At 42.5% G+C, this 13,162-nt stretch overlaps 1 protein-coding gene across 3 annotated transcripts in view; it reads right to left on the reverse strand.

Annotated features, from left to right (window-relative positions):
- GTDC1 (glycosyltransferase like domain containing 1) overlaps positions 1–13,162 on the reverse strand; it is a 3,282,804-nt gene that overhangs the window by 835,020 nt on the left and 2,434,622 nt on the right. For all 3 annotated transcript variants that reach the window (XM_044074854.1, XM_044074853.1, XM_044074855.1), the window contains one exon: positions 1,060–1,410. In XM_044074854.1, the coding sequence (XP_043930789.1) occupies positions 1,060–1,410 (351 nt within the window). The remainder of the gene's footprint in view (positions 1–1,059; positions 1,411–13,162) is intronic.

Genomic DNA, 13,162 nt, shown 5'->3' on the forward strand with positions numbered 1-13,162 from the left:
AGTAATCTTGGGGTCAATGACTTACATTTCTAAAGGCAGGACTCATCACAATTCACAATTTTAACAAATGCACTACATATTTTCCTGCATATTGCATACAAAACCTATATCAAAGCCTTTTCCAAAGTAATAATTATATACATCCTGTCATCAAACATGTTAGTATACAAGAAAAAAAAACGAAGAAATCATGTTGACCCAAAGCACGTGGAAGCACACTGTACAAAACTGTTAATGATAGCTGGCAGCGTGTATGCAGTCCCTATAATTCCACTCTACCACTGAGTTTCGAATGTGTCTTGGCAACAATGTACTTGACTGCAGGAAATAAAAGGCAGAAGCTTCAGTGGATTCATACATTCCTGCTGATCTACAAAAATCAAAAACAGCAGTGGATGTGAAAGAAAATCATCTGCTCTTCCATCCATTGAGAGAAATAAAACAACAGTGGTGGTAGCATGGTGTACAAACTGGAAAGGAAAGGGCAGATGTGAAATGTTGACATTGAATTCAGACAGTCAAGAACATTTATATTCGATGTGTAAACCGAAGCCTCTGCAGCAGTAATGAAATACAGCTAAGGAAAGCAAGGGGAACCTGAAATGAAATTTTGTGCTGAAGGTATATGCTGCACTAAGTGACTTTAGAGTTCCTGACAAACTGTGGCAACACAGAAGCAGCTGAAGGTATCACAACTGGAATTAAAGAGGAGATATATTTTTCATATATATATGAAATGCAACTCAAGTCCGCGGTGGTGGTGCTGCGGTAGCATTGTCGCCTCACAGTAAGACGCTGTCCAGTTCGATTCTCAGCTAGAGCGTCTTCTGCGTGGAGACATGCGTGAATGGGCGTACCTTCGTTGAAGGTTGTGCGTCAGGGCTGGCAACTCGGCACGTAAAAATCAACTGCCAATCATTAGCGGACCGGAGTTCCGCTGTGGCGACCCCTAACTGGGAAAAGCCGAAAGACACAACAACAGCAACAACATATGAAATGCAACTCAAGAAACATATTAAGTATTCAGTTGAGGTTTAAATGTTTTGCTGTACTACTCACCACCTGTGAGGCCAGACAATGTGTAAAGGCCTTTGCTGGTATTCTGTGCCATTCTTCATACCAAAAAGGTCAGAGGCCACATGTTGCAGCTTAGCTTCATGATGATAAGGACTTGTACTTCCTGAATATTTAGCACTCTTCATCTCCTCCACTGTTTCTGATGGATTAAGTAGTTCTTGATTTGAGGCATCCTGCATTTCACTCTCTTTTGACTTTTTGACTGAATCACTGTTTTCTTTCAAATTCTCATTTGTTCTACACAAGGTTAACCCTTTGAACAGATCTCCATCAAGAACATCTTCTAAAGTAGCCATTCTTGCAACACGGCGTAACTTGTGTGGTGGAAGAAACCTGTCAGAAAAGTTAACTATTTCAATGCATGTGGAACACTTTAACACTCAAGTACACAGCAGTACAATAGCTCTAGTTTCCCACTCAAAAATACAACTGAATCTTACTGTTGATTAATCAGCTTCTTGTTGTTTTTGTTTAATCCTAATAGTACCAATAACCAAGAAAACTATTAGGGAAAATTAATTTACAACAGGGCTAACCCAGCAAGGCTACCTTTTAAATACAAAGTCACTGCAAATAATGAGCAAAATTTAAACATTTTTGAATACAGTTTGAGAAAGGAGCTCCAAAAACCCAGGCATAATGTATGTCTAATAAATCCCTGAAAATCTACACTTCCAAAGGTATATTGTTGAAAAACAGATTGCAACTAGACCAGTCATGGGTGACAAGTAACTCTGCCACACTAACTAATGTACCTCAGACCAGCCTACAAAGCTTTATAAAGTTCTTATTTAGGAGGCTTACGTCTGGTTCTGTTTTTATCTCATCAGTTTTCCTTATCAGGATGAAACATATGTGAAGTCACATCTGCTCTGCATCAGGGTCCACTTTCTGCCAGTTTATGCAAATAAGTAAACTTTCACACTGGCAAGATATAGGTACACAAATAAACTTTCACAATGGCAAGATATAGGTACATAAGACAAAAGGAGGGTACACAGTACATCTACTGCCAGGCACCAGTCCAAATGGGGTTACACATGATGGTGGACCCACACCCACAAACATCATTCATACATACCTTTTCATTTGATTCTTTTCAGTAAATTGTACCAGCCATTAGTCCTTGGAAATATCCTCCAAGAAGTGACACAGTGTATCAATAACATCTTACAGTGTTTGTCCAGTAAGTGTGCCAAAAGCAATACAAAGTGTACTAATTATTAAAAAAGAAGTTATGTACTTACCATAACGTTCCATGTGAGTTGTTCATCTCGCCTTCATTCTTACAGATGAGTTCGGAGGAGATCCTCGGCTCCGAGTTGGCAAACTACAAAGCTCGAGGTCTTCAGATAGCTCGAGGCCAAGTCCCTATCCCATGATGCACCGTGAGTTACCTCAGATCTTGCTTGCTGCCTCTAATAATACCATAAGCCATTCTGTCACATTTTAAGGTAAAAACTGTAGGAAGACAAAGCAGCCGTGATAAAACTTGAATCTTGGTCCTTGAAAAACGTGGAGGGTGGGAAGTAAGAATGAAGACGAGATGAACAACTCACATGGAACGTTATGGTAAGTACATAACTTCTTTATGTGAAGTTGTTCTATCTCGCCGTTCATTCTTACAGATGGGTAGCGTCCCAAGCACCATCTTTCTCGGGTGACTCACGGGAGTATTTTTCAAAGGACAGTAGAACCAAAGGAAGCCCTGTCCCTGGAGGCCATATCGACTTTGTAATGAGTGATAAAGGTATGAAGCTTTGACCAAGTGGTTGCTGCACAAATATTGTCTATTGGTAGCCTAGCTGAAAAGGCAGAAGATGTGGACACAGCTCTGGTAGAATGAGCCTTAATTCTGTGTTGTAGAGGTAAACTGGCAGCTGAGTGAGTGAAAGTGATGCAATTAGATAACCATTTTGATTGGGTTGTTTTTGCCACAGGCATACCTTTTCTAGAATCTGAAAAGGAAACAAAAAGTTGTTCAGATCTTCTGAATTCTTTGGTTCTATCCAGGTAAAATCTGAGCTGTCCGTGAACATCAAGCTTGTGCAGCATATAGTCCAAATGGTAGTGTGTTTAGGGAAAAACACTGGTAAATCTATAATTTGATTAAGGTTAGCTTCAGTACAAACTTTAGGTAAGAATGAAGGATTTGTTCGCAGTGAATCTCTGTCAGCATGAAAAACCAAACACAGAGGTTTTATGGACAAGGCTTGCAGTTCTGAGACTCTTAGAACAGACATGATGGCTACTAAAAAGATAGTCTTCCAAGACAAAAATTTCAAATCGCATGAAGAAGCTGGCTCAAAAGGTGTGAGAATAATGTGTGAGAGCATAAAATTTAGGTTCCAGGGGGTATAAGGGGATTTAACTGGTGGTCTAAGGTGAAAAGTCCCTTTGAGAAAAGCTTTGGATAGCTTGTATGACATTATGTTAAATCCATTATGTTAAATCCTTCAGTAACAAGATGAAAATGAGAGATGGCAGCAAGCTGTACATGAATTGTATGAATTTGTTGAAAAGCACAGTCAAAAATTCTAATATAGAGGAAATAGAGGCTTGGCTAGGGTCAAAGTTATTCTGAGAAGCCCATATGGAAAATATCTTCCATTTGCTGAGGTACAACTTCCTAGTAGAGGATTTATGAGAAGATATTAAGATATGTTGCGTTTCATTTGAGAGGTTATGGAACCTGGCTATGTTGGGAATTGGAGCAGCCAAGTTGTCAATTTTAGGGACTGAAGGGAAGGATGAAGAGCCCCTGACGAGTGCATCAGAAGGTCCGGAACTGGGTCCAGAATCCAGGGCTCTTCCAACAGATGAGGTCGAAGGAAGGGGAACCAAATCTGACAAAGCCAATGAGGGGCTATCAGAATGCTGGTCCTTCTCAGGGCTTTGACTTTCTGTAATACTTTGGGTATCAGGGGAATTGGTGGGAATGCATAAAGGAGACCCAGAGGCCAATCATGTACGAGTGCGTCCCTTAGGAAATCTCCCGGAGGGGGAAATCAGGGCAAAGTAGCTTCTGCATTTTGTGTTCATGGGGGATGCAAAGAGATCGCAGCAGGGCTGGCCCCAGTTGCGGAATATTCTTTCAGCTATTTATTTTTTGAGGGATCACTCGTGAGGCAACAAAATTGCCCTGCTCAGTTTGTTTGCAATCACGTTGGATTTCCCCGGGATGTGCATTGCTATCAGAAAGCGCTGGGTGGCTGTAGCCCACTGCCATACTCGTAGGGCCTCTAGACAAAGGGGATAGGACCTGGTTCCTCGTTTGTTTAAGTACCAGACCACTGACATGTTGTCCATCTGAATCACAATTGTCCCCAGAGGGAGAGAGTTCCGAAAGTACTGCAATGCCAAGAGTACCGCTTGCATCTCCAGGACATTGATATGCAGATGTGTCGCTTGTTCGGTCCATGTGACTTGGGCTGTTCTTCCCTGAAAATGCCCCCCCACCCGATCAGGGAACCATCCGTGATCACCGTGGCCGATGGTGAGGGTAGGATAAAAGGATGACCTATCATTACTTGCAGAGAGGTCAACCACCACTGAAGATCCTTTTTGCATGTGTTTGTTAGAATAATGAGATGTGACATTGGGAGCTCTTGATAAGACAATTGCGTGAACAGAAGCCATTGTAGAATCCACATATGCATATGACCCAACGGAATCACTATTATTGCAGCTGCCATCGTCTCCACAACTTTAGCACTTCTGAGGCTGGCACCTTGTCTCTGGATATGACATTCTGAATTTGCTGACGAAGTACTGATATCCTTTCTGATGGAAGTTTTAAAGTGGTGGTGGTGCCCAATTCTGCTCCGATAAAAACAATATGTTGCGATGGCGACAAGGCAGATTTTTCTGAGTTTATGGTAATGACCAGATGATTGCAAAGAGTAAGTGTGGTGTCCCTGGCTAGTATCAGCTGATGTCTGGTGGTGGCGGTGAGGAGACAATCGTCTAAGTATGGAAACACCTGGAATCCCAAACGCCTCAGGTGAGCCGTGACCACTGCCATACATTTTGTGAACACTCTGGGGGCTTTAGTGAGACCAAACAGCAGGGCTCAAAACTGGTAATGATTGGCTCCCAGCAGGAAGCGCAAATGATCCCTGGATGGTCTGGCCATTTTTATGTGGTAGTACACATCCTGAAGATCTATCGAGCACATATAATTGTCTTTCCCTAAGAAGGGAAGTATTGACTGTAGCCTGACCATCTGGAACTTCTCTTTCTTGACAGATCTGTTTAACCTGCTGAGGTCCAAAATAGGTCTCCAGTCCCCTGTCTTTTTTGGAACTAAAAAGAATCTTGAGTAAGTTCCAGATCCTATCTGGTCTGCTGGGACTGGTTGGATGACTCTTTTTTTCTAGCAAAGTTTGGACTTCTACTGTTGCTTGTTCCCTATAACTGGGTGGAATATCCGGGATTTTTATCAATGGCGGGGGGTGGGGTGACGAAGGGAATAAAATATCCTCTAGAAACTATGCTTTGTACCCAGTTGTTGTTTGTTATTTTTAGCCAGGCGTCTGGATACAAAGGTAAGCGACCCTGACTGCCTCCAGAGTAGGACAGTTGGGCTTCCTTTCAGGAGCGCTGGTAGGGCTTCCCAAAGAACTGGTCTTTGTCGCCCTGGTTTCGCAGACCCCCGGTGCTGTGAGGGCAGCATCTTCCATTATTGCCCCCTCCTCTGCCCCTGGAGGGGGGTTTACCACGTGTGTCCAGAAAGGTTCCTTGGCCTTTTCGGAACCACATCTTTCCTCCCTTATGACCTTTGGGGTAGGGTCTAGTAGGGGTGGAAAAACGGACTCTGATGGCAGACAGAGTCTTTCCTTCCTGCTCACACCTGGTCAAAGTTTCCTTAACTTTGGGCCCGAAAAGATGAGCCATCAAAAGGGGTGTTGACAAAGGATGACTTAAAGGGCTCTGCAAAGCAACATAAGTGCATCCAGGAGTGTCTTCTGAGAGCAATTCCTGTACTTGCTGCTCTACTCATTCCATCATCTGCATATGAGATCAGACGCATAGAAGAGTTCACTATGGAATTAAAGGTAGCAAGCTGGGACACAACCTTGTCTGAAGCTTCCTCAGCTACCGTACACTGTAGAGTATCTCCCAGCTCTTTTAGGAGATATCTTTGCAGTCTTGTGAAATGTGTAAGGTAGTTCAGTGAACGAATGGCAAAAGTCGCTGAACAATACATGCACTTCCCGTACCTATCCATGATCCTAGAGTCTTTGTTAGGAGGATGGATAGAGGAAGAAGTTTCTGACATCTCCTTTTTGGTGGCTACTGGCACCACCATGGCATCAACAGGCACTCCCTTAGTGAGAAAGGTCTTATCATGAGGGGCAGAAATAAATTTGTTGGGCCTCCTAAGGATAGGCTCCATGGTGTCCGGAGACTCCCATGCCCTTCGTGAGACCAGCTCCATAAGCTCATCGCCCAAAAGCTTTCAGAAGGACTAACTCATCTTCAGTAGGGTTGGTGGGCTTCCAGCCACCCCTCTGCTTAAGGATTTCCAGTATATCTGCAAATGAGATATCTTCAGATGGGGACAGTGGGGACCCTTCTAATTCATCTAAGTCAGTGTCAGATGTGAGAGACTCCTGCAGGTTGACTAGATGCTTCCTCTTGCAAATTCTCTTCCTGGGAACCTCATCAGTGGGAGCTTCTGGTGAGGTCTGGGAAGAACAGAGATCACCCAATGGAGGTTCCTGAGGCTCAGGGTCTCTACGCTTCAAAGGGATCTGTTAGGCAGAATTAGACACTGGCGCTTTTGCAGAAGAGGTAGTTGGTCCTGAAGTTGTGGCTGTCCTGGGGGACATTACTCTCCTCATGGCCTCAAAAGCACCCCTGCTCTGGTGAAAAGGAACCACTGGATCCAAAGAAACAGATGATTCCCTCAGCACTGGAGCAGTGGGCTCCGAACCAGAGGTAGGAGCCAAACTCATCCGAGCCAAAGCCCCAAGAGGTAAAGTTCGAACCAACAGGTTGGTCTGACTATCCTCTCCGGACCCAACCGGTGAGTGTCGGCTCCTAGACTAATCAATGGGCACTGAGGAAGTCTTAGTAATCTGAACCAATGGCACTGGAGCAGGCATCGGTTCCGAAGGCTCCACTATCATAAGGTCCAACTCCTCCAGCTCTGACGGACCGGTATGGCTCGGAGGAGGAAAGACATAGATGGAGGAACAGTTTTCGGTTCCAAAACCACCTGGGTCGGAACCGATAAAAATTTTGCAAACGCCGGTGCCTGCAGCAGCTTCTGCACCACACTATCCACATCCAGATCGGATAGGCTTATCGAGGACTGAGATGAATGGATAGAAGGTGGTATTGACTGTAGGATTGGTGACTTCAATACTGTGGAGACCGGTTCCAGGACAGGGGATCGGCTGTGAAAAGATAAGACGCTCAGCTCCGAAGGCTGTGGAGCCAACGTCTAAGGTTTTTTTGATTTTGTAGAATCCGATGATGAAGCCTTAGAGGACTTGGAAGACTTGGGAGATTGACTAGTCTTATTATGGTCACCCAAAGCTTCTTGAAAGGATGATTTTAATAGCCCACTGTCAATTAACTTTCTTTTCCTTTCATGAAGTACACGGCTACTAAAGGAATATCAGATGGAGCAACTCTCTTGCAAGTGCAAATCACCCAAACAATAAACACAATTAACGTGACCATCAGTCACAGACATCTTTGGTTCACATTTTGAACATTTTTTAAACCCAGACTTGGGTTGTTTCTCCTTATCCTGGTCAGCCATGACAAATATTTAAATGCACACAAGAAAAACTTGTATTAAAGTTACTATCAAAAATACACTATAGAATTTAAATAGTAAGCTGTCCTTAAAAAACAAATGTGCTCTATAAAGTTAAATATGAACTATCTTTTAGTATAAACACACTCTAAAGACTATAAATGTCTGCTAAAATACACTTCTAGGCTATTAAATCTTATTCTAATCTATAAAAAGGCACACCAAAAAGGGGAAGGGAGATATTAAAGGCCTTTATAAACGACGGCCAAAAGGATTATACGTATCACTATTAAAGCCAACACTAGTTTAACAAGATATAAAAGTTATAAATTTATAAAGTTGAAAAGTAGAAATTATTTCTAGAAAAAATATTATACTGGTCTGAGCTGTGAGGAAACCTCCGATCTGTTGCAGTGGCAAACTAGATCTGGGGTAACTCAAGGTCCATCATGAGATAAGGACTTGGCCTCGAGCTGTCTGAAGACATCAAGCTTTGTAGTTGGCCGACTCGGAGCCGAGATCACATCTGTAAGAACAGAATAGAACAACTTCACATTGCAATTTAAAGGGCAGAGACAGATGGATGTATTTAAATGTGTATTTAAAGAGAAAATGGCATTAAGGTGGAAGGATATGAAGAAAAGGGGAGAAACACAGGAGTGAGATAACAATGGAAGGAAGAAGGGGAAGATTGTTGGAATGAAATTACAAAGTGAACTAGCACCACATCTGTGTGCTCTGTTCACTCACAGCCTCACCTCAGGCTTTGTCCCTACCGAATGGCGCACTGCTACATTCATCCCTCTCCAGAAAGGAGGTGTGACTACAGACCCTGGAACTTATTGCCCCATTAGCCTGATGAGTCTGATATGTAAGGCTATGGAGCCCATCATCATGGACTTAATTAACAAGGATATAGGGAATCTACAAACTCTAGATCCCACGCAATTTGGTTTTGTGAAAGGTAGATCATGCCTGCTCAACCTGGTTGAATTCTTTGAGTCAGTCATCAGAGCAATGGATGAAGGTAAGGCAGTTCATACAGCCTACCTCAATTTGACTAAGGCCTCTGAGACCATTCCTCAATCAGGAATTATCGATAAACTCAACAAACTAGGCATCAACCCCTATAATGTTAGGTGGGGTTGCAAACTGACTCACAGACAGAACGTCCAGTGTGAAAGTAGTGGACTCCAAGTCAGACTGCCAACCAGTCACGAGTGGTGTCCCACAGGGATCGGTCTTGGGTCCTCTCCTGTTTGGCATCTACTTCTCAGAAGTCCAGGCCAACATGGAGGGACTCTGGCTGACCAAATTCGCAGACGACTGCAAGCTGGGAGACATTATTAGCTCCCCAAGTGATGCAGACATCCTACAGAAGGGCCTCACTGAAACCAATGACTGGTGTCAAAACCATGGCCTTAAGTTTAATGCCAAAACATGTGTAGTCATCCCCTTTGGGAAAAACTCAGTTCCCACTAATTATCACATTGATGGTAGCCCACTAAACACTGAAGGCGTTTTAAGAGATTTGGGGACACTGGTTGACAGCAACCTCTCCTTTGACCACCACATTGTCAATGTGCTCAGAAAGTCCTTCTATTTGGCACATCTCATTACCAAGGGTTTTCCATCCAGAAAGAAACAGGTCATCAGTTCTCTCTACTCTTCCCTCATTAGACCAATCATAGAGTATAATCCCCCATTTGGCATGTACATCACTAGACACCCGCAACAGTTGGAGAGGCCACAAAAGTACCTCACAAAGAGGATCCTAGGCCTTAAACACATGTCCTACACAGGCAGACTCAAAAAACTCTAGCTATTCTGTCTCATATCGTCTACTAAGAGGCAATCTCTGCTTGACTTACAAAGCCATGTCTGACTCAGCTCTGTTAGAAATGCTACAGCTAAAGAAACCCCAATCCCTCCACACCACACACTCCACAGACCTCAACCTCATTATCACAATACTGGAGGGACAAGTTCACAACCCAGCGACTACCCATGCTCTGGAATGGACTTCCCATACATGTCAAGCAGAGCACCTCACTAGCCATCTTCAAGCGAAACCTTGATGAGTAGCTGGGTAATAGAAAGTTCACCCCGGGGATCACTCCAGTGGCTCTACTTGATAGAGGCACTGGGAACTAACAACGGGCGGCACAATGCCAGGGCACTTCTATGGGCTAGGCTTGTAAAGGCCCCAGGGCCATTAGCCTAGTACACACATATGAACCTATGAGTGACACAGCACCACAGAAATGAAAAGAATGCTACAGAAGTTGAGTTTGAGGATTCTGAAGCAAATGACCTGCTCTCCTGGGCCAAATCGTCTTTAAGTTTGCTGTTAAAGTTACCCTGAAGAGCACCCTTTCAAGCACAAAGGTAGCGAGTTATACTGCACAGGGTTTTGATAATGTAGGCTTAATTCCCAGTGAAAGCAATGATTCAGGGGACTTCAAAGAGGGTCACATTAAGAAACAGAAATTCATACAGTGGAATGGCATAGTGGTGATAATAATAATAGTTAACTTCTTAAAAGGATGCTTGGCAAATTAATGTTTTCTGAGCATACTTGCAAGAATTACCATCAGTTCAGTAAGAAATATTTTAAGTTTGGTGAGCTGCTTATAATGATGAATGAAGTAATCTATACCTGCAGCGAAATCTTGCTAAACTCCTACATACTGCCTCCAACAGCTATAGGTCAGAATACTGTATGGAAGGCATGAAGCCCCCCCATATACAACACACACACAGATATATAGATATATATATAGATATATATATATATATATATATATATATATATATATATATATATACACACACACACACACACACACACACGAAATTAAAAGCTGAAGAGCAAGTTTGTTGACTGCATAGTTAGTCACAGGCAAGAAATTGTGCTTAATCCTTTGCAGAAGGTCAGATTTGTTACAAGCCCTACACATAGCAGTTTCAGTAAGAAGTGGCTAGTTTATGTACTAGTCTTAATTAATGTATGCTAATGTATGTAGCACCTCAGTCTCCACTGTACATACCTTACTTCAGGAAGACTTTATAAAATAAACTGGCTCTGACAGTCAAATCTATCCTCATTTGTAAGCCTCTGCTACTACTACTCCATGTCCACAGAGGGGGGGGGGACACAGTGCAGGAACCACATTGGAAGGTACACTGGTCCTCAATATCATATTTTTCCCTACTGAAAAAAATGCCTGCAAGCACTATCCCATCCTCTAGGCTATGGAAGCTTTGAAAGGAGTCATTGGGTTGTGACTTCAAGAACCTTTCTCAGGCTTTGTCCACATAATAGGGCCCCCAGTGGTTGCAAATAATGGACGTTACATTATTAACAAAAATCCAAAAAACGAACAAACGAACCAACTCGAAAAAGGTAAATCACGGGAGTCACAAATCATGCCAGTCCAGGTAGTAAAGATAAGGAATAACTTTACTGGAATGTAAATATTAGCGCTTTCATGCACAAAGTGTATGCACTTCTTCAGACAAATTACATTTTAAAAGTGCTTTTAAAATGTAATTTGTCTGAAGAAGTGCATACACTTTGTGCATGAAAGCGCTAATATTTACATTCCAGTAAAGTTATTCCTTATCTTTACTACCTGGACTGGCGTGATTTGTGACTCCCGTGATTTACATTATTAACAAAGCCAACATATCTTAGGACGAAGTAAATGCCCTCTGTCCTTCCTAACCTGCTGGCAACTGTAATGTTTCTCCCCCAATAAATTTACCTTTGAATTCCCATCATACGAGAGCCCTTAATATCCTCTTGACCATTATTCCTGTTGGCTAGTCTGCTGTAGCTCTCTTCGGAGACCATACTAGATTTCTCTGGGTTAGCACATATTTTTCTGACCTTAAAGAACTCCTCCAAATGATAAATACCTGATAAGGTGTTCAGGGAGTGGATGTTTGGTGGTGGAAAACAATGATCTGTTGGCAGGAAGGAGACTGTTAGCAGCAGAAGATGCATGGGGTTGAAGAAGTGCTAACCCATAATCTCGCACATCAGAAGCAACATTCCTAAGGGTAAGGTAAAGATGACATATTTCTGTTTGATACAGATCGGCTCTCTAGACAACTAATATGACAGAGACTTGTGAGTGAAAGAAGATGGAGAGCTCTGAGGAATGCTGTGCCATTTGGAATGCATGAGTGAAGGAAACAAGCTAGACTGAAGAAGTCCCTCAACATGAATAATGAGGGTATTTAAGTAAGCTGGACTTTTGGCAAAGGAAAGGATAGGTAGGAATTATTTGCAAAAGCAGGGAACGTGCATGTCAATAGGAGACTACAGGTGGTACAGGGTGGAACAAATGGTTGCAATACAAAACAGAAAGAGTTGAGAAAAAAGTGATTCACTGGGCACCAGTAATCTGACTTCTGGCAGAACAAAAGTAAAAGGCCACATGACTGCACAGAGGAAGAGGGAAAACAAGTTTTATAATTCTGTTTTACAATTTGCTTTATAACATTCCTTGTTTATGTTCTTTTCACTGTTACTTGTGCTGACGCTTCATTCTGCTTTATGTTTCTGCCAACCGGCACGGGAAGTGGCTGCTAAAGTTCTTTTACTAGTCCATTAGCCCAACTATCCAGTTTGCAAACATAAATAATGGATACAATGTTAATGGGTCTCCTGACAACAGCATGCCAGATAGCAACTAATGTATATCCCAGTTACCTAATCAAATTACTGGTGCAGAGATCTTACATAGTATTTCAATACAGCACTAAATACGGTTTAGTTTATCTATATTGTGATCCATGTAATTACACAGAGTGAGGTTTGCTGCTTCAGTACACATGATGCAGTGAACACTTGGTTAACACATGCTGAGGAAGGGTAACGCATGTGCTATGTTTTCATGATATATGCAAAAGAATGAGCTACACAAGCCACCTTCACACAGAGAGAATTTGAAGAGCTGCAAAAAAGGATTTAATGAGAGCATTGAGACTAGAAGAGAGGCCGGAGCAAGGAAGGCAGGGGAGCATGATGTCACAAGAGTAAAAAGATCAAAAGAAGGAAGATCCCTTTAAATATGTCAGGGTCATAACTCTCAAACGCTAAGCACAAAAAATCTGGACAAATCCAAAAATAATGGTGGGACAAAGCCCCAAGAATAGGGACAAATTCTAAATATTGCCCTTATAAACTTAGGAAGTTGCTAGAATAAAAGATCCTGTGTAATCATGTATTTTCTGAAGGATTTAAAGTCTGAAACTCAAATGCCTGTCATTTAGTGAATTCAGTCCTCGCAGATTTGCCACAAA

The sequence above is a fragment of the Protopterus annectens genome, chromosome 6.part0, assembly GCF_019279795.1.
Source record: "Protopterus annectens isolate FY-2018-M chromosome 6.part0, PAN1.0, whole genome shotgun sequence".
NCBI classification, from domain to species: Eukaryota; Metazoa; Chordata; order Ceratodontiformes; family Protopteridae; genus Protopterus; species Protopterus annectens.